Here is a 23,323-nt window from a genome sequence, read left to right as displayed (position 1 = left end):
GTCGGAACACGGATGTGTTCTCAGACCTCCCTGAATGCACTTCCATAATCCAGCATGACATTGTCACTAAGCCTCAGGCAAAAGTCTGATTAAAACCATACCGGGTAACCGAGGCTCAGCGACAAGCCATATTGGAGGAGGTGCCGCTAATGTTGGAGCTAGACGTCATTGAGGAGTAAAAAAGTGAGTGGGCCAGTCCTATAGTATTGATATCCATGCATGACGGGACGTTGCAGTTTTGTAACGACTTTTGAAAACTTAACAAGGTTTCTAAGTTCGATGTGTATCCCATGCCCCGGGTGGATGAGCTCATTGAGCGGTTAGGACAAGCCCGGTATTTTTCTGTTTTGGACCTCACGAAAAGGTACTGGCAGGTGTGCTTAACGGAGGCTACCAAAGAGAAAACTGCCTTCATCACGCCTGAGGGGCTGTATAAATATAAGGTCTTACCCTTTGGTCTGCATGGCACCCCCGCCACTTTTCAAAGACTAATGGACATTCTGCTTCGTCTACATCGTCGGTACGCTTTGGCTTACCTGGACGATATTGTCATCCACAGTAACGACTGGGAAAGTCACCTACCCAAAGTGCAGGCTGTAGTGGACTCCCTTCGGAAAGCTGGCCTAACCGCTAACCCAACAAATTGTACGATAGGGTTAGAAGAAACGAAGTACCTGGGGTATGTCATTTGGCGCGGAGTTATCAAACCCCAAGTGAACAAAATAGAGGCGATATGGAATTGGCCCCGACCTGTCACCACTAGGCAAATAAAGTAATTCCTGGGAATGGTGGGCTATTACATGAGGTTTGTTCCACACTTTGCTACTCTAGCCGCGCCCTTGACAGGATTCTTGAAGGGAAACAAGTCAACAATGGTTCGCTAGGATGATCGGACGGAATAGGCTTTCTGTGCTTTGAAGTCGGCCCTGTGCGGGTCCCCGGTTTTGGTGACGCCCGACTCTAAAAGGGAGTTTATAGTACAGACCGATGCCTCCAAAGTAGGCCTCGGTGCTGTACTGTCTCCGGAAGTCAAGGGGGAGGAGCATCCTGTTGTCTTCCTCAGCGGTAAGCTCACCTTACTATTTATTATTATTTTTTAAATATATATACTGTATATATATATATATATATATATATATATATGTATAAGAAAGACGGCAGCACTCCTTACAAAGGCTCCATTTAGAGAGCTGAAACGTTGCTGCTAGATGGGTTAATAAACCATCCACTTATTTTGTCATCACAATTCTGGAGTGCTGCCATCTTTCTTATACATATTTAAATGGAACCTTGGTCACAGGTCCTTGGAAGGATTTGCACCTGCCATTAATGTGTGCTGCTTTTTTTTTCTCTCTCTCTTTCTCTCTCTCTCTCTCTCTATATATATATAGACCCTGTATTTGACCCTGTATTTGACCTTGTTAACACATTCACCTGTTCACTCAGTCTTAGCGCAGATAGTAATGTGCTGCTACTGTTTTTTGTTTGCTGTATTATTGCCGGGTAACTTGCACCTGCGATTTGTCTCAGGAGGTGCTGTTCCGTTTTTTGGTTATATATATATATATTATAGAGGACTAGGCATCCTCTTTGGAACTTAGCACTCCCCGCCCATCCCCCACCCCTTGGTGTTTTTAATCAGAGTAACAATGGAGCTGTTAGAGTAGGTCCCACCTGATAAGAAGCTACCTTGTCATCTGGTAGGTGGGCTCGACATATGTTTGATCAATAATATGCGCTAAGAGCTTCTTCACTGCTTTTCAGTAACTATATGGCGTCATGTATTTGACCCTGTTCGCACATTCACCTGTTCACTCAGTCTTAGCGCAGATAGTAGTGTGCAGCTACTGTTTTTTGTTTGCTATACACTCACCTAAAGAATTATTAGGAACACCTGTTCTATTTCTCATTAATGCAATTATCTAGTCAACCAATCACATAGCAGTTGCTTCAATGCATTTAGGGGTGTGGTCCTGGTCAAGACAATCTCCTGAACTCCAAACTGAATGTCAGAATGGGAAAGAAAGGTGATTTAAGCAATTTTGAGCGTGGCATGGTTGTTGGTGCCAGACGGGCCGGTCTGAGTATTTCACATTCTGCTCAGTTACTGGGATTTTCACGCACAACTATTTCTAGGGTTTACAAAGAATGGTGTGAAAAGGGAAAAACATCCAGTATGCGGCAGTCCTGTGGGCAAAAATGCCTTGTGGATGCTAGAGGTCACAGTAGAATGGGCCAACCGATTCAAGCTGATAATAGAGCAATATTGACTGAAATAACCACTCGTTACAACCGAGGTAAGCAGCAAAGCATTTGTGAATCCACAACACGCACAACCTTGAGGCGGATGGGCTAGAACAGCAGAAGACCCCACCGGTTACCACTCATCTCCACTACAAATAGGAAAAAGAGACTACAATTTGCACGAGCTCACCAAAATTGGACTGTTAAAGACTGGAAAAATGTTGCCTGGTCTGAGTCTCGATTTCTTTTGAGACATTCAAATGGTAGAGTCCGAATTTGGCGTAAACAGAATGAGAACATGTATCCATCCTCTGATGGCTACTTCCAGCAGGATAATGCACCATGTCACAAAGCTCGAATCATTTCAAATTGGTTTCTTGAACATGACAATGAGTTCACTGTACTAAAATAGCGCCCACAGTCACCAGATCTCAACCCAATAGAGCATCTTTGGGATGTGGTGGAACGGGAGCTTCGTGCCCTGGATGTGCATCCCTCAAATCTCCATCAACTGCAAGATGCTATCCTATAATTATGGGCCAACATTTCTAAAGAATGCTATCAGCACCTTGTTGAATCAATGTCATGTAGAATTAAGGCAGTTCTGAAGGCAAAAGGGGGTCCAACACCGTATTAGTATGGTGTTCCTAATAATTCTTTAGGTGAGTGTATATATATACACATACACACAGGTGAAACTCGAAAAATTTGAATATTGTGCACAAAAGTCCATTTATTTCAGTAATGCAAATTAAAAGGAATTGCATTAATGCAGCTTAAAATGAGAATTTTGTGAAAAGGTTCAATATTCTAGGCTCAAAGTGTCACACTCTAGTCAGCTAATTAATCCATATCCCCTGAGCAAAGGGTACCTCAAGACTGTGACTTTGGGGTTTCATAAGCTATAAGCCATAATCATCCAAATTATAATAAATAAAGGCTTGAAATATCTCGCTTTGCATGTAATGAGTCTATCTCATATGTTAGTTTCACCTTTTAAGTTGCATTACTGAAATAAATGAACTTTGCATGATATTCAAATTTTTTGAGTTTCACCTGTATATACAGTTGCAAGAAAAAGTATGTGAACCCTTTCGAATGATATGGATTTCTGCACAAATTGGTCATAAAATGTGATCTGCTCTTCATCTAAGTCACAACAATAGACAATCACAGTCTGCTTAAACTAATAACACACAAAGAATTAAATGTTACCATGTTTTTATTGAACACCCCATGTAAACATTCACAGTGCAGGTGGAAAAAGTATGTGAACCTTTGGATTTAATAACTGTTTGAACCTCCTTTGGCAGCAATAACTTCAGCCAAACATTTCCTGTAGTTGCAGATCAGAAGTCCACAACGGTCAGGAGTAATTCTTGACCATTCCTCTTTACAGAACTGTTTCAGTTCAGCAATATTCTTGGGACGTCTGGTGTGAATTGCTTTCTTGAGGTCATGCCACAGCATCTTAATCGGGTTTAGGTCAGGACTTTGACTGGGCCACTCCAGAAGGCGTATTTTCTTCTGTTTAAGCCATTCTGTTGTTGATTTACTTCTATGCTTTGGGTCGTTGTCCTGTTGCAACACCCCTCTTCTGTTGAGCTTCAGCTGGTGGACAACTGGCCTTAAGTTCTCCTGCAAAATGTCTTGATAAACATGGGAATTAATTATTCCTTCGATGATAGCAATCTGTCCATGCCTTGACGCAGCAAAGCAGCCCCAAACCATGATGCCCCCACCACCATACTTCACAGTTGGGATGAGGTTTTGATGTTGGTGTCCTGTGCCTCTTTTTTTCTCCACACATAGTGTTGTGTGTTTCTTCCAAACAACTCAACTTTGGTTTCATCTGTCCACAGAATATGTTTCCAGTACTGCTGTGGAACATCCAGGTGCTCTTGTGCAAACTGTAAACGTGCAGGAATGTTTTTTTTTTTGGACAGCAGTGGCTTCCTCTGTGGTATCCTCCCATGAAATCCATTCTTGTTTAGTGTTTTATGTATCGTAGATTCGCTATCAGGGATGTTAGCATATGCCAGAGACTTTTGTAAGTCTTTAGCTGACACTCTAGGATTCTTCTTCACCTCATTGAGCAGTCTGTGCTGTGCTCTTGCAGTCACCTTTACAGGACAGCCACTCCTAGGGAGAGCAGCAGCAGTGCTGAACTTTCTCCATTTATAGACAATTTGTCTTACCGTGGACTGATGAACAGCAAGGCTTTAAGAGATACTTTTATAATCCTTTCCAGCTTTATGCAAGTTAACAATTCTTAATCATAGGTCTTCTGAGAGCTCTTTTGTGCGAGGCATCATTCACATCAGGCAATGCTTCTTGTGAAAAGCAAACCCAGAACTGGTGTGTATTTTTTATAGGGCAGGACAGCTATAACCAACACCTCCAATCTCATCTCATTGATTGGACTCCAGTTGGCTGACACCTCACTCCAATTAGCTCTTAGAGATGCCATTAGTCTAGGGGTTCACATACTTTTTCCACCTACACTGTGAATGTTTACATGGTGTGTTCAATAAAAACATGGTAACATTTAATTCTTTGTGTGTTATTAGTTTAAGCAGACTGTGATTGTCTATTGTTGTGACTTAGATGAAGAGCAGATCACATTTTATGACCAATTTGTGCAGAAATGCATATCATTCCAAAGGGTTCACATACTTTTTCTTGCAACTGTATATAATTTTTTTATTTTATTTTATGGTGGCCAATGGGAGATGTATGTAGATGTGCAGACAGGTACGGCAGTTGCATTCATCTGGGGCAAACATCCAGTGACACATTTCAAATGGTTCTACTCAAAGTAATGTCTGAATGAAGTGTGCGCCTAACCTTAGTATTACTGTAGTGTACATAGTATAGACAAGGATTTCTTTTGTACCATTACTATTAATACCATTAACACATACTTACATATGTAATTTGTTCATAACTTAACTTTCCTGAAACGAGGGAAATAATATATACAGTGAATATGTGCTTTTAACACTCAATTAAAGGAATTAACAATGATATTAACTCAATTGAATTACATTGCCGCCTCTGTGGCTATGAATGTGACATTATAGGTAGTCAATGCATGAAAATTCACTGGTTCTTTTTTATTTTACTTCATTCAAATAGAAAAAATATCTATTCTGTGGCACAGGGAAAAAAAACATATCTTGCCTGATTTTCCACATCAGTGTTGCATGGCTGAGTGCGCTCACTTGATAGAACTGCATTGTGTGATGCCTCATGAGGTAATATAGCCAGAAAAGCTGAAGTGAGTCCCACAGTTTGATAATTAACCTTCTAACAGCACAAGAGATCAGGAGATAAGTGCAGAGGAGGGAAAGATAGTGAATAATTTCTTTATTTTCTCTCGGCACAAAAGAGGAAGTAATGAATCCATAGAATTATAATAGGGAATGTAATACAAGGATGGGCAGAGCATCGCCCGCAGGCCCAGATGTAGCAGCTTTCACATACAATGCTATCTCCCAGCCCTGTATTACTAAGCTGCCATTGTATCACTAAAATTCTATTTTTATATTGCTCCTCTGTATCGGCTTTTAAAATTCAGTCTATTATTTTTTTAAACGGAAACTTATTTTTTTCTGAAAAATATATATATAAAAAAAAAAAATATATATATATATATATATACACTCAGAAAAAATGTGGGGGATTCAGTCAGCACAACCCTGTATGCAGGTGCACATCGCTATGGCGAAATACATATACAAACGCAAAATACAAATGCAATAGCACTCTGCAACCAGCACTCTGCCCTGCCTCTATGCTGGATGTTGAATGAGGCATTGGTGTACATTTTGGCCAAAGCGTAATAAGCCACTCACCACGTCAAGGTCGCCTCTATGAGTGGTCCCTAACACTAGTTCCTACCTGTTATGGGCCATGACAGCCACACAAAGTCCAGGGAGTGCAGGTACAGCATGCACGCCAAGCACACTCTGCTTTTAACCCCGTCCGGTGCCATTACAGCTTTCATCGGATCCAGGGATGCAAGTACCAACATGCATGCTGAGCCCACTATATACTTCTCCTGGAGCCAAATGGCTACTGGTAGGTGCTATATAAGCAGACTCAGTTTTATACTGACTTTAAAACCAGCCTCCAGGGCAGACTAACTGGTCAGGTGTGCATGACTGCATGGAGATCGCCACGCCTCCAATATATACTACAAAGAAAAAATGTGGGGGATTCAGTCAGCACAACCCTGTATGCAGGTGCACATCGCTATGGCGAAATACATATACAAACGCAAAATACAAATGCAATAGCACTCTGCAACCAGCACTCTGCCCTGCCTCTATGCTGGATGTTGAATGAGACCTTGACGTGGTGAGTGGCTTATTACGCTTTGGCCAAAATTACTCCAATGCCTCATTCAACATCCAGCATAGAGGCAGGGCAGAGTGCTGGTTGCAGAGTGCTATTGCATTTGGATTTTGCATTTGTATATGTATTTCGCCATAGCGATGTGCACCTGCATTCAGGGTTGTGCTGACTGAATCCCCCACATTTTTTCTTTGTAGTATATTTCGGAGGCGTGGCGATCTCCATGCAGTCATGCACACCTGACCAGTTAGTCTTCCCTGGAGGCTGGTTTTAAAGTCAGTATAAAACTGAGTCTGCTTATATAACACCTACCAGTAGCCATTTGGCTCCAGGAGAAGTATATAGTGGGCTCAGCATGTTGGTACTTGCATCCCTGGATCCGATGAAAGCTGTAATGGCACCGGACGGCGTTAAAAGCAGAGTGTGCTTGGCGTGCATGCTGTACCTGCACTCCCTGGACTTTGTGTGGCTGTCATGGCCCATAACAGGTAGGAACTAGTGTTAGGGACCACTCATAGAGGCGACCTTGACGTGGTGAGTGGCTTATTATGCTTTGGCCAAAATGTACACCAATGCCTCATTCAACATCCAGCATAGAGGCAGGGCAGAGTGCTGGTTGCAGAGTGCTATTGCATTTGTATTTTGCATTTGTATATATATATATACACTCACCTAAAGAATTTTTAGGAACACCATACGAATACGGTGTTGGACCCCCTTTTGCCTTCAGAACTGCCTTAATTCTACGTGGCATTGATTCAACAAGGTGCTGATAGCATTCGTTAGAAATGTTGGCCCATATTGATAGGATAGCATCTTGCAGTTGATGGAGATTTGAGGGATGCACATCCAGGGCACGAAGCTCCCGTTCCACCACATCCCAAAGATGCTCTATTGGGTTGAGATCTGGCGACTGTGGGGGCCATTTTAGTACAGTGAACTCATTGTCATGTTCAAGAAACCAATTTGAAATGATTCGAGCTTTGTGACATGGTGCATTATCCTGCTGGAAGTAGCCATCAGAGGATGGATACATGTTCTCATTCTGTTTACGCCAAATTCGGACTCTACCATTTAAATGTCTCAACAGAAATCGAGACTCATCAGACCAGGCAACATTTTTCCAGTCTTCAACAGTCCAATTTTGTTGAGCTCGTGCAAATTGTAGCCTCTTTTTCCTATTTGTAGTGGAGATGAGTGGTACCCGGTGGGCTCTTCTGCTGTTGTAGCCCATCCGCCTCAAGGTTGTCCGTGTTGTGGCTTCACAAATGCTTTGCTGCATACCTCGGTTGTAACGAGTGGTTATTTTAGTCAACGTAGCTCTTCTATCAGCTTGAATCAGTCGGCCCATTCTCCTCTGACCTCTAGCATCCACAAGGCATTTTTGCCCACAGAACTGCCGCATACTGGATGTTTTTTTCCTTTTCACACCATTTTTTGTAAACCCTAGAAATGGTTGTGCGTGAAAATCCCAGTAACTGAGCAGATTGTGAAATACTCAGACCGGCCCGTCTGGCACCAACAACCATGCCACGCTCAAAATTGCTTAAATCACCTTTCTTTCCCATTCTGACATTCAGTTTGGAGTTCAGGAGATTGTCTTGACCAGGACCACACCCCTAAATGCATTGAAGCAACTGCCATGTGATTGGTTGACTAGATAATTGCATTAATGATAAATAGAACAGGTGTTCCTAATAATTCTTTAGGTGAGTGTATGTGTATATATATATATATATATATATATATATGTAGACAACATACTTTACAGACATAAATATATATATATATATATATATATATATATATATAATTTTCAGTTTTTTAAATATTAATATAACCTGCTATTGAGGGGTTGTCCAGCATAACAGCAAAATAAATTTCCAGAAAGAAGTGTGCCCACAAAAAAAAAAATTATCACCTGAGCACCACACCTCCCATCCACTGACCACAGAGACCAGTGATTGGCAGTAGCAGTCATGGGAGCTTATCACGTCTGGTCAGGTGAGGATCCAAAACTGTCAACAGGTGAGTTAAAGAGGACCTTTCATAGATTTTTTTTTTAGTTGAATGAAATACCTTTCTTTGCTTTCTTGCCCCCTGCTGATGCTCCCTCCCTGCCTGTTTTTTTTTTTAAAATATCGCTTGTACACCCCGCTGTGCATCAATGCAGGAAGGAGGAGATGCCAGGGTTTCTCAATGGACTTCTCTTTCTCCCTGGCTGTGACGCTCTCCGCTGTTATTGGATTGTGGCACAGCCAGGGAGAAGGAGACGCCCATTGAGGAAACCTGGCATCTCCTCCTCCCTGTACCAATGCTCAGTACTAACATACTGGCAGGAAAATAGCAAGGGGGCACAGCAGGGCGTACAAGCGATATTTAAAAAAAACTGGCAGGGTAGCAGCAGGGAGCAAGGAAGCAAAGAAAGGTATTTCATTCAACAAAAAAAAAAATCTATGAAAGGTCCTCTTTAATATTGCCATTTTACTGGATATCCCCTTAAAGGTGGATTTTTACGAACTTTCATATCGATGTCCTATCTATAGGCTGGGCAATCAATATCAAATAGGTAGGGTTTTCAATGATGATATCCCCACGATCAGTTGGGTCAAAGGTATGTGATGCTCTAGACCCGTCCTTTTTTATGAAGCGCAGTGCCTTACATTTTCTCAGCGGCTGTGTCTGATATTGCAGCTCTCTGCAGCTCAGCCCCACTCAAGTGAATGGGACTGAATTGAAATACCAGGCACAGCTGCTACCAAATGTATGCCTGGTAAACAATGAAAGGGTGACCCAAGGTGCTGCGGCCCTTCAACCATGTAATCATGGGGGTTTTACCATCACCAATCTGATATTGATAGGCTATTCTAAATATAGGTCCAAAATATCAAAGACATAGGCTATACAAGGAGGCTTGCACTAGTGGCATTGCAATTAGTCTAACATTGTTGGGAGAGTTTGCACAATACTTTTACCTATCTATAATTTCCCAGTTTTACAGGGCACCAAACATTTCTACTTTAGACAACAGAATATCTAGAATCAGAAATTGTTGCACATTAACACTTTACCAACTTCACCCACAAATGCCCTGGCATACCCACAGTGCCGGACTGAAGCTCAGTGGGCCCACCCTCTGTGTATACCTAACATGTGCACACAATTTTTGTTATCATTGCACATGCAGCACTTATTTTCAATAAGGTTTTATAGGATATCTGGTTGTAATTAGCTTCAAATGAACTTGTCTTCTGCTAGACCTTAGGTCAGTGATGGCTAACCTGAGGCACTCCAGCTGTGGTGAAACTATGACTTCCAGCATACTCTATTCATTTCTATGGAGTTCTTGGAACAACCAAGCAAGTGTACATCTTGGGAGTTGTAGTTTTACCACAGCTGGAGTGTCGGAGGTTAGCCATCACAGCCTTAGATGCTCTGTCTTATTTTGTTGCCAGAGCTTGGTCCCACCGGAGGATCTTCTGGTACTCTGTTGGGCCAGTCCAATCCTACACACCCCCATGACGTATTCCTTGGTCACACCTAAAGGTAAAACAATGTATTGACGTTCATACTTAATGAGTCCCCTAATTTTTGTAAAATAACAATGACAAACAATGAAGCTACTCTGTACCTACATAGTGATGCTGCCATGCGGAGAATCCTATGCCTATTGAACAGTGCCAGCCACATCAGTGATCAGGGAACAGTAGCAGCAACATATTAATCTAGCCACAGTGGCAAGCACACACTTGTTTTTTTATATGGTATCATATATCAATATACTATAAAAATAATGATAGTAGTAGGACAAATATTATTATTTATTTAGTGCACCATAATCGGTGGCACTTGACACATGGATTCCAGCGTTTCCTCTTACGTTCAGCTGTTGAAGGAGTAATCTTGGCTTATAGTTACTATATTTTTGAACCATTCCATTTTCAGCTTGTGAGAGTGACCTTCTGTACCAGGTGTCCTGTCTCTGGAACACCTTGGCAATTCTTTATCCAAAATAATGTGACTTACCTTCTGCAGAGATGTGACAGAACCTGATGTTTTCCTAGGCAGTCATTCCTAATCCCCTTTGTTATAAATCAATTTAGACTCATTAAGTTTGTGCACCGAGCTCCAGTAGCTTCCTAATAATAATTATCGTTATTACTGATTAAAGTTGTATTATTTGTGCCAGATGGAGACTCCCCCGCACCTCTCCATCCCATCCCCCCATCAACTCTGTCCTGTTAGACACAAATGATTTTGCACTATGCTGCCATTATGAGTTTATGATAGAAGTAAACAGATGGTCCATTGACAGGTAATTGTAAACCGTAAGATCATTTCAACATGATACTAGAATCGTACCTGTTGGCAGCCTTATCTATAAGATAGGTGGAAAGTGTATTTCATCAAGAACACACAAGTTAATGTTTTATGGTAATGATTAGAGATGAGCGAATTTCTCAAAAATTTGATTCGACCAGTTCACCGAATTTAATTTATTAGGTTCGAATCGCGTTAAAAAACTGCTATTTCCTGGCTGCAGAGAGCCTTTATAGTGGTGTAGAACACTGTGCCTTGCAGTAACACGCAAAGGGAGTCTGCTGTGGTAGTGAAACAAAACTGTGAGTCAGTATGACATGTAGATGACAGGCGTTGCTCTTAGATTCACAGCACACTTCACTTATTTAGGCAGTTATGGGGCCAAAACTGACCAAAAAACTCAAGTATGAACTCAGCCTCAGGCCTCATGCACACGACCGTTTTTTTTTTGCGGCCCGCAAAATGGATTTCCGTTGTTCCGTGATCCTTGACCGTTTTTTCTTCCGTGGGTCTTCCTTGATTTTTGGAGGATCCACAGACATGAAAAGTGAAAAAAATAACTAAGTCAAGTTTGCATTGAAAATGATAGGAAAAACGGACACGGATCACGGACGCGGGTGACTATCTTGTGTGCATCCGTGATTTTTCACGGACCCATTGACTTGAATGGGTCCGTGAACCGTTGTCCGTGAAAAAAATAGGACAGGTCCTATTTTTTTCACGGACTGGAAAAACGGATCACGGACGTGGAAGCCAAACGGTGCATTTTCCGATTTTTCCACGGACCCATTGAAAGTCAATGGGTCCGTGAAAAAAAACGGAAAACGGAACAACGGCCGTGGATGCACACAACAGTCGTGTGCATGTGGCCTTACAGATCAATGTTAGCGTCAAGAAGAAGTACACTCCTTTTAGACCATCAGCAGCTTATTCCAGATAGATGTCTACAGAACCTGTTCTAATAAACGCTTATGCAAGTAGAGCCCCCCCGACAGAGTCGAGAGGGTGTCAACAGTAAGTTTGTGTTGACGTCATTGGTTATTATGCCCTTCCTCTGATGCGTCAGAACAATAACCCCCAAAAAACGGATCCTGTCTGTGGAGCATCCGCATTCACTTGGTCAGCATTTGGTCAATAATCCATCAGTATTGCTAATGCCCAAAAAAAACAGGAGTGTACCCACTCCTGCTTTTAGCTACAAAATAACAAGCCAATTCTGAAAGGACCATACAGGCCTTACAGCTGCTACACAGACAGGATCCATTGTGGCAGCAGCAGCATCAGGAGGCCATAGAGTGGCACAATGACAGAGCGTGGAGGTGGCGGCAGCAGCAGCACCAGGAGGAGGCCACAGGGTGGCACAATGACAGTGTGAATGTGGCAGCAGCATCAGGAGGAGGCCTCAGGGTGGCACAATGACAGTGTGGAGGTGAAAGCATCATCAGGAGGCCACAGAGTGGCACAATGACAGAGTGTGGAGGTGGCAGCAGCATCAGGAGGAGACCACAGAGTGGCACAATCACAGTGTGGAGGTGGCAGCAGCAGCATCAGGAGGCCACGGAGTGGCAAGGTGACATAGTGTGGAGGTGGCAGCAGCATCAGGAGACTACAGAGTGGGAAGGTGACATAATGTGAAGGTGGCAGCAGCATCAGAAGACCACAGAGTTACCCGGTGACAGAGTGGGGAGATGGGTGGCAATACCAGTACCAGCTGAAAATGGTGGGTGAAATAAGGAGCACTTGGCATCAGATGTGTGGCATCAGGCAGATGGCAGCATCAGAATAGTAGCTGAGGCAGGTAGCCAGAAGAAACTGATCTCTTTTGTCAAAGTGTTGGTGGGGCACCATGGGTGATCTAGTCTGATGCATCAGCAATTGGTCGGTGGAAATCCTGGCTGATCCACGCCTGATTCATCTTGACAAAGGTCAGTCTCTTCACATTTTGGGTGGACAGGCGAGTTCTTCTTGGGGTAACTATGACCCCTGCCTTGCCGCACTAAACACATGGTCTGATACCACACTATTGGTCGGGCAGGACAGCGTTTCCAGGACAAACTCTGCCAGTTGCGGCCACAAATCCAGTTTGGCTGCCCAGTAGTCCAGCAGATCTTCAATGTGGGGTGGAAGGGTGCTGTCCAAGTATGCCACTACCTGCTGGTTCAGGTCCTGCTCCAGCTCTAGCTGCTGCTGGTGAATAGTTTCTTTACTATGCTGGTGAAGAAAGCTGCTCATCCCCGACTCTAGACTCAAGTTGCTGCTGATGGAGCTGGAACTGCTTCTACTTACCTACCCTGCCACAGCAGCCATGGCAGAGGAACGTGAGCGCAGATTGCCCCCCCCCGGTCAGACTTGAGAGAGAATGGGTGATGGTACAGATAGGCAGTGGCCAACTGACTACATAGGAAGTCTCTATAGTAGTTCAGTTTTTTCTCCCTTTCAGCGGGTGTAAAAAAGTCCCCCATTTTGGACCGGTAGCGAGGGTCCAACAAGTTGGAGAGCCAGAAGTCATCCCTCTGCCGAATGGTGACAATTCGGCTGTCGCTACGCAAGCAAGTGAGCATTCATCCGGCCTTTTGTGCAAGTGACTCGGAGGGACTCCCTGCCTCCATCTTCACTGCATACTGCCCCGGAGTGTCTGGGTCCTCAGCAACGTCTTCTTCATCGCCCTGTAGCTCCTGTCACCTGTGTAGAAAAACCGCCCATTTCGCTACAGATTGCTTGTGCTCCAATGTCCTCCTCCAGTTCAGCCCCCACAGGGCTCAAGTGCCCGTGAGATCTAGGTGCCATGTCTCCACTCCCCTGACCAGCCAGACTTACCAGCATCAGTCCCAGGACATGAAGCAATGTAATGACGTTGTTCATCCCGTAGTCCTGGTGGCTGACAAATAACATGGCCTCCTCAAAGGGCTTGAGCAAACATCAGGTGTCACGCATGAGCTGCCACTGGCTGACATCGAAGTTAAACAGGGGAGTACTCCTGTCCGCTTGGATCATCAAGAAATAGTTTATGGACTTTCTCTGTTCGTACAATCGGTACAACATAAAGAGGGTGAAATTTCAACGGGTGGAAACGTCACATATTAGCCTATGTTGGGGGATGCTGCTGCAGCTCGAGGAGGGTGTGCTTTGTGGTGTATGAGTGGCTGAAGTGCATGCAAAGTTTCCTGGCCATTTTTAGGATGTCTTGCAGACAGCTACCTTTGGCTGAGGTGGTGGAGCCTTGACTGCATGAAATCGGGTGTGTGCCACTGGGTGATGCAGCAGTTGCTGCGGCAGGCTGGACCACCACATCGGTGCCACGGTTTTCCCAGGCCACTTTATGGTGATGTCTGACATACTGTTAGATCAAATAAATAAATAAAAAGGAAATTAAAACACCCCAAAAAAGTCTGTAATTTTCTTCACCACACAACGGCCAAATAGGCCGTTTCCCCCCCACTAATACACACCACAAAAGGCTTTTGAACATATAACTGCACCGCTGAGCGGCAAATAGGCTCTTAATTTTTTTCCACTTATACACACCACAAAAGGCTTTAGAACATATAACTGCACCGCTGAACGTCAAATAATATATATTTTTTTGTCACTAATACACGCCAAAAAGGGCTGTAATTTTCTCACTTCACCACACAACGGCAAATACTTTTTTTTGTGCCACTAATACACGCCGAAAAGGGCTTTAGAACATATAATTGCACCGCTGAACGGCAAATAGGCCCTTACTTTTTTCCACTTATACACTCCACAAAAGGCTTTACAACATATAACTGCACCGCTGAATGGCAAATAATATATATTTTTTGCCACTGATACACTCCACAAAAGGCTTTAGAACATATAACTGCACCACTGATCGTAAAATATATATTTTTTTGCCACTAAAACACGCCAAAAAGCTATTTTCTCACTTCACCACACATCAGCAAATACTTTTTTGTGTGCCACTAATACACGCAGAAAAGGGGTTTAGAACATATAACTGCACCGCTGAACGGCAAATATATATTTTTTGCCAGTAATACACGACAAAAAGGGCTGTAATTTTCTCACTTTACCACACAATGGAAAATACTTTTTTTTGTCCCACTAATACACGCCAAAAAGGGATGTAATTTTCTCACTTCATCACACAATGGCTAATAAGCCCTTTTGTCCCAGTAATACAAGCCAAAAAATGCTTTGGAACATATAACTGCACCGCACAAGGGCAAATAAGACATATAAATATTTCCTTGTAATAAACCCTGCTAATGGCTGTATCAAACAGCACTTGCACCCCAATAACAAGAATGGTTTGCTGGAATTATAGAGCTGTATAATGGCAATTTGGATCCCCAGTCAATGCAGCAAGGTGTAATAGGATAGTTCCTATTACCCAGGCTATAAACTCCTCCCCTACTGAACCCTGTTCTGCTTTAATACTGTGGAACGATTCCTCCCTATCCTTTCCCTGAACTTCTATACAGCAAAATAAAAGTTTTACAGTTTTTTATACCACTGTCCCTTGCGCCTGCTGACGTCTCTCTCTGCACTAAGTACACTGGTAAATGGCTGAATCCAAGATGGCTGATGCTATTTATAGAGCTGTGACATCACAGGGCTGGCTGGCTGCTGATTGGCTGCATGCATAGCATTACTGGTGATCCCGCCTTCCCAGAGTTCCTTGCTCCATGTCCTAATACGTGCAGCAGCCATTTTAGGAAAAAATGTGATTCGTTACCACGAAGCGTGAGTAAATTCAGATTCGGTGTGAATTGAATTTTTCCTGAAATTCGGATTGAATTCCACTTCGTCAACTTCGATCCGCTCATCTCTAGTAATGATACTAAACACATGCACTGATAATACAACTGAGACTATTTCCAATGACATCCCTTTAACACCTTTCCTAAAAGGGATTGTCCATTTTCGCTATTCATTTCTTGCTAGAACGGAAACCCTATCAGGTGTAATCTCTGGGGAAAATGTTCAATTTCCCTGCAGCGCCACCATAAGGAAAATTAAGCATTACACTCTATCCACAAATGAATTTTGCTGCCCAGTACAAGTGTGTAAATTAATTTAAAAGTAACAAAAGATCTTACCACAGGTTCATAACCAGTTATTAAACAACTCCTCCTTAGACCTGGTCTACACAAGTGTATTATGGATGAGTATACCAGCCCAACACAGCATTATAGAGTTCTATGATGCTGTAAGTTTGTTTTTTTTAAACCCACAGTTGGACTAAATGACACCTCAAAAATACAGATACATAATGTGTCCATAATTGACTCATGTTTATGTGGACTGAATATGTTTTTCGGAAACGTCGTTGAAAAGACAAAGCACTGACAAAATATAGGTAAACCAACACATTTCAGTTTTGACCCAGTTAGAATTCATTAAAGGGAACCTGTCATGTGGATATTTGATTATAATCGAACTAATTATATACAATCATTAACTACTAAAAAGTGCCTTAGATGTATTCACTTACTGGTGTGACAGATGGTTATCTCATAATATACACACAAAGATGCCACATACCGCATGCTAATGAGCTGATTTGAGTCCAGCGTGATGTCATTGAGTCCAGCGTATATTTAATTCAGAGCTATAGCCACTCCCCTGCCTACCTGCTGCTGGTTCATATGGAAACAAACTGTCATTCTGCAGCAGGTGGGCGGGGAGAGTCAGGAGCTCATGAATATTCATGACTCATCATTATCAGCTGGAGCTTTTCAATACAAGATGTTGGCAGATTGACTGGGTCAATTAAAGAAAGTGACCCAGCATTGTACTAAGAGAATCAGTCACTTATTTATGTTGCCCTTAGATAGGACACCATAAAACTGGTGACAGGTTCCCTTTAAGTACAGTCCATACTTAGGTATAAAATGCTAACCTGATTACCAAAGACAAGGCTTGCTAACAACTAACACCAAGAAGGAGAATCCATAAGCTTATGCAAAGTGAGGAAGTAGCAGGTAGTAGCCCTAGTAGTAGTAACAGCCCCGTGAAACCTTAAAAGGCATATGGGATGATTGTGTGATGCCACCTGTTCCACGATGTGCCAGTTATCGCCACTTGTTGCAAACTGAAAGGGACATGAACCTTGAACTGAGAAACTTTGGTTTAGTACTCCAGCAAATCGCTATGCACCGAGGCCAAGATGTCAGCTATGTTCAACATTGCATGTCTTGTTGGTTGTGAAAACAATGAAGAAAAATTAAAGTAAGAAATGCACTGAGGCGAACCTCCGCATGGATGCATTGTCTGAAAAGGAGAATGGCCCATAGTGATCCATTCTGTACTATTACTGAAATTGGACATCACATCCCAAACCTAGGATAGCAAACAATGTCTACACAAACCATCAGAAGGTGTTTGCACGACATTGGGCTACAAGCTAGACATCCAGCTAGAGGTGTGCCATTGACCTCACACCACCTCTCCCAAATGATCTCATGGTGCCCAGCAAGACAGCAATTGAGTCAGGAATCAATGTCTATCCTCTTCAGGGATGACTCCCGCTTTTGTCTTGAAGAAAATAATAGCTCCAGATTAGTGTGGAGACCACTTGGATAAAGTTATGAAGTGGCCTTCATAAGGGGCGTCACACCAGTCCTACTCCTGGTATAATGATGTGGGGTGGCATAATCTACAATAGCAGGACTAGTCTAGTCTAGATTTCAGGTACACTAACAGCTTGATGTTATGTACATTGATTTGGTCATGAAACCAGTGAAGTGGCCATTTCTCAAAGTATCCTAGGAGCTGTTTTTTAACAGGACAATGCTAGTCTGCATGTTGCTTGTGCTACTGTGAGCAGCCTGCATGACCTAAATGTACTACCATGGCCTGCAGTGTCCCTGGACTTATCTCCCATAAAGCACCCCTGGGACGTCATTGGTCAGCAATTGCAAAGGGAGCTGCCAGCAGTGGATCTTAATAAGTTGTGTCAATGTACATTCAAAGTGGCTAAACATTCCTCAGACAAAATTTGATAACCTAGTATTTCTGCACATGGCTCTCATACTTGAGGCTGAATAAATCAAGATATTTTAAATATTTTGGGGCACATTTATTAAGATCTGTGTTTTAGACGCGTGGGCGGTGGATCTGCTGAAGTTATGAAGAGGCGCCAGCCTCTACATAACTTTGGCACATCCAGCTTTCTAAGCCTAAACAAGACGTACTTTTTTTCGACTTGGGGAAGAAGTCGTATATTCTGCCGCACCACAGTGTGCGACAGAATCTGCGACAGATATACGACACAAATTTGGTATATATCTAGTCATAAATGACCCTCTATTGTTTAAATTTTTGGTTGCATATAATTGACAAGTCTTATCATATTCTGTGATATCCAAAATTTCACAGCTTTTCTTTGCTGAGCGCATTTATGTTATTACTTCTACTTGAAACTTTTACTCCATTTTGGCAGCCATGATCACTATTCATGATGATCTCAAACCATTAGAAAATTCTAGAATTCTAGAATAAAATTACATTTGAAACAGTTTGTTGGGATTAACATAGTAACATAGTACATAAGGCCGAAAAAAGACATTTGTCCATCCAGTTCGGCCTGTCAGTTGATCCAGAGGAAGGCAAAAAAAAAAAAACTGTGAGTTAGAAGCCAATTTTCCTCCACTTTAGGAGAATAAAAAATTCCTTCCCGACTCCAATCAGGCAATCAGAATAACTCCCTGGATCAACGACCCCTCTCTAGTAGCTATAGCCTGCAATATTATTACGCTTCAGAAATACATCCAGGCCCCTCTTGAACTCTTTTAGTGAGCTCACAATCACCACCTCCTCAGGCAGAGAGTTCCATGGTCTCACTGCTCTTACCGTAAAGAATCCTCTCCTATGTTTGTGTACAAACCTTCTTTCCTCCAGACGCAGAGGATGTCCCCTCGTCACAGTCATAGTCCTAGGGATAAATAGATGATGGGATAGATCTCTATACTGACCCCTGATATATTTATACATAGTAATTAGATCTCCCCTCAGTCGTCTTTTTTCTAAAGTGAATAACCTTAATTTTGGTAATCTTTCAGGGTACTGTAGTTGCCCCATTCCAGTTATTACTTTAGTTGCCCTCCTCTGGACCCTTTTCACAGGGTTTTTCTGCCTTGTTCACAGGAGCCCAGAACTGTACACAGTACTCCATGTGTGGTCTGACTAGAGATTTGTAAAGTGGTAGGACTATGGTCTTATCACGGGCATCTATGCCCCTTTTGATGCAACCCATTATCTTATTGGCCTTGGCAGCAGTTGCCTGACACTGGTTTTTGCAGCTTAGTTTGCTGTTTATTAAAATTCCTAGATCCTTTTCCATGTCAGTGTTATCGAGTGTTTTACCATTTAGTATGTACGGGTGACTTGCATTATTCCTTCCCATGTGCATAACTTTACATTTGTCAGTGTTAAACCTCATCTGCCACTTCTCTGCCCGAGCCTCCAATCTATCCAGATCCCTCTGTAGTAGTCTACTGTCCTCTTCAGTGTAAATTACTTTACACAGTTTAGTCTCATCTGCGAAAATTGATATTTTACTATGCAAGCCTTCTACAAGATCATTAATAAATATATTGAAGAGAATAGCGCCCAATACTGACCCCTGAGGTACCCCACTAATGACAGTGACCCAATCTGAGTGTGTACCGTTAATAACCACCCTCTGTTTTCTATCCCTCAGCCAGTTACTTACCCACATACAGACCTTTTCTCCCAGTCCTAGCATTCTCATTTTACTTTGGAGAATTCCAGATATACGACATCCATTGATACGCCGCTGTCAAGTCTAGAACTTACCTCCTCATAGAAACCGATTAAATTAGTTTGGCATGACTGATCCCTCATGAAGCCATGCTGATATGGCGTTATTTGCTTATTTCCGTTGAGATGCTCTAAGATAGCATCTCTCAGAAAACCTTCAAACAGTTTACCCACAACAGATGTTAAACTTACCTGCCTATAGTTTCCAGGCTCTGTTTTTGGACCCTTTTTGAATAATGGCACCACATTTGCTATGCGCCAATCCCGTGGAACACTCCCTGTCAATATAGAGTCCGCAAATATCAGAAATAAGGGTCTGGCTATGACATTACCTAATTCCCTTAGGATACGGGGGTGTATGCCATCCGGTCCTGGCGATTTGTCTATTTTAATATTTTTAAGTCGCTGTTGTACTTCTTCCTGGGTCAGACAGGACACTTTTAATGGGGAATTTATTTTTACATTCAGCATTTCATCTAACAGTTTATTTTCCTCAGTGAATACATTGGAGAAAAAAATATTTAACAGCTTTGCTTTCTCCTCGTCACTCTCTGCGACTCCCCCCTCATTACTCTTTAAAGGGCCGACACCTTCAGATTTATACTTTTTAACATTTATATAATTGAAGAACATTTTAGGGTTAGTTTTACTATCTTTGGCAATGAATCTCTCGGTCTCTAGTTTGGCCGCTTTTATTTGTTTTTTACATGTTCTATTTTTTTCCTTATAGTTTTTCAGTGCTTCCTCGCAACCCTCCTGTTTTAGTGATTTATATGCTTTCTTTTTGTCATTTATTGCTTTCATTACAGTTCTATTTATCGCCAATATAAATTCTATTGGCTTGTTTTTACCTAATTTTATAGCATTACTCTATATACAGTACATTATATAATTTACATGTGTGCTTTATATGTGGATGCCATTGTAATTATGTTATTAAAATAACTCACTATACCATTTCAAATCAATACATTTGTATTGAGTTATGTTTAAATGCAGATTTCTATACAATAATTTGTAGCTGTAATTTATGGCATAGTGATTTATGACTACTATTTATAAGCTGCTTACAATCTCTGCTTTACCTCTTTCAGGTGGGAAATGTCCAAAAGCTTGTCCCGAGCATTGCTGGGGTTCATCCGAGAACCAATGCCAGAGACGTAAGTTACATTCCTGCTGTTATTTTACTCATTTTATTCACTCTTTTTTTTTTAAGGAATATCCCTATTTCAATGCTTATCAAAGGATATCAGGGGATATTATTAAACCAGATATACAAAATATTGTACTTGTTATAAAACAATATAATATGTAAGTATAATAATATAGGTTTTTGGTGTTTACGACTGTCTAGGTGGCAGTAAGACAAACAAAAATGAATCAATAAAATAAATTAACAAATACTATGGCTGCCCGTTCAGCTATGCTTTGTCTATTTTTTTTTATTTTGTGGTTCCACTCAAAAGTCTGGAAAAGATAAAATAATGTTAATACAAAAGTCTTGAAAAGCAGGTTGTCAAACTCTTGGACAGTTGTAATAGTGGCCAGATTCTGACAAGCAATGAAAAACTCATCTGCATTCTGGCTTTAAAAAATTTATGATTTCAAGTGGAGCACACATGTTATCTGTATGCTGTCCATGCTGTCTTGACATCATGATGGTCCGTGTGGAAAATCGGACATGTGGATTGGTCCATTGACGATAATGTGTCGGCATTCCGTTCGTGCTCTGTCCATTCTACACTAGCACAGCACATGGAAATTAACATTGCCTATCTGAATGAGCTCTAAGGCTTGTCAGTCCTCAGACTTCTGAAATATCTAAAAAGAATTGTTAACACCTTGTCAAAAGAATGTGGCTCAGTTGCATCTCATTCTTCTATTTGCTGAAATGTAAATTCATAATTTGCATCAATTTCTTCAACAATGTCTCTAACAATTGCAATCATTAGAAATGAAGCTCTGTTCTCCGAACTGGACTATGTGCAGTTGAAGATGAATGTGAGGGTAAATAATACAATACGAAATTACGATTCTACTGCGAGAGACTCAAGCAGAATACTGAGCAAGCAGCACCTGTTACATCTCATGTGAGCTTCGCTCTGAGAATTCAAACTGTATTGCTAATATCCAATGAAATGAAGGAACATTTAGCAAGACTTTGGTGAAAACGGCAAAAAATTGCTGAAACAGCATCCCAAATCAATCAGAATCGCCCAGGCACTTTCACGGCACACAACATCTTTAATTAAAATCTGTGTATTGTGCTAATAACTTTGCATGTTCATAAGTCTCCTATATTGATTTAATTTGTCCACCAGCCTTGTGTTTGCAAGATCGGTATAGTGCCTGGACACCATGTAAAATTAACAGAAACATTTCACTGAAAATGGGGCTAATTCCCCCTGGCTCATCAGTGCAGAATTGGGATTTTCATTGTAGTGTGAGCGCCAGCATTCTTCATCATGCACTGGGGCATCTCAAGGCTAATTATTATTCTGGATGAGTTGTATAGTCTATATTTGCCATTCTTGTTTGAGTTCCATTAATATTAGGAATCTAGATTTCTGGTCTGTGAAATGGATGGGGATGTTATATAGATGAATGCTTCATTCTGCTTCGTGAGACAAAAAAATGACAGAGTTCATGTTACTGGTAATCTAGCACATACAATAGAAATAACTGCTACAGTCCTAAAATAGGCTAGGCTGCAAGATACAAATCCATACACAAGATATGGCGATAAAGGAGTTATCTCATGAAGACTCTTCCGCAGTCTGGATTATGGGTCCCTATTGTTCAGTTGTTATCACCAGGAGAAGCTGTGGCTGAACATTTTCCCTTTAGTAGCTACTGCCAAGGACATGCAGTATTATATTTAATTAAAATGAATACATGAAGGGACCATTCTTTTTTACCACCCCCATTTCTAGTTCCAGGTGAGGGTATTGCCCTCTATGATATCCATATGCCTTTAAGGGGTTCTCCAGTTTCATAATTATTTTTTTTATCTGTTTGGAATATCCCAAATACTGCATATTTTTGTATCATATACCTGTTTTTCATGGCAGCACTTTTCTTCCCCTGTTCTTGGCATCACTGTATCCTGGCAATATGTTTACAAGCAGAACTTCCTGTTTTGATCACTTTCCTATTGAGTTTTCCAGCCAAACTCTGTATGCTTTGCCCTGTTATGTTTCTTAGGGCTTGCTCCACCTACCATATCATCCTCTCGTTAGTAGACAACCCCAAGAGCATGCTGGGTTTGGTTAGAATGTTCAGCAGGAAGCTGATGAAAACAGGAATTAAGGCATGTAAACATACTACCAGGAAGCAGTAAGGTTGAGAAAAGGCTAAGGCAACTTCTGACACAAAAAACAGGTACATTGGGCAAATTTTTTTAGTGTTTTAGTGCTCTGGGCAGATAAAAAAATATATTATAAACCAAAGAGCCCTTTTAACAGAGGACCTTAGTTTACTTTTTGGGACAACTCCTTTAGAAGTGATTAACATTACAAACATTTGAATTTGTTAGTTGTGTGCTGATATTCACTTATGGCATGTCTTTTATATCTTTATAACATTTGCTTTACTGATTACCATCATGGGTTTGTAGCCTGTATTTCAA

The 23,323-nt window shown here is 41.7% G+C and overlaps 1 protein-coding gene across 2 annotated transcripts in view; it reads left to right on the top strand.

Moving 5' to 3' along the window:
- Window positions 1-23,323, top strand: part of ERBB4 (erb-b2 receptor tyrosine kinase 4) — a 1,172,496-nt gene that overhangs the window by 817,705 nt on the left and 331,468 nt on the right. For both annotated transcript variants that reach the window (XM_040439645.1, XM_040439646.1), the window contains exon 5: window positions 20,790-20,855. In XM_040439645.1, coding sequence (XP_040295579.1) covers window positions 20,790-20,855 — 66 coding nt within the window. The remainder of the gene's footprint in view (window positions 1-20,789; window positions 20,856-23,323) is intronic.

The sequence above is a fragment of the Bufo bufo genome, chromosome 7 (assembly GCF_905171765.1).
Source record: "Bufo bufo chromosome 7, aBufBuf1.1, whole genome shotgun sequence".
In the NCBI taxonomy this organism is placed as follows: Eukaryota; Metazoa; Chordata; class Amphibia; order Anura; family Bufonidae; genus Bufo; species Bufo bufo.
The sequence above is the reverse complement of the archived record's forward strand: the minus strand, read 5'-3'. Positions and strand labels throughout refer to the sequence as shown.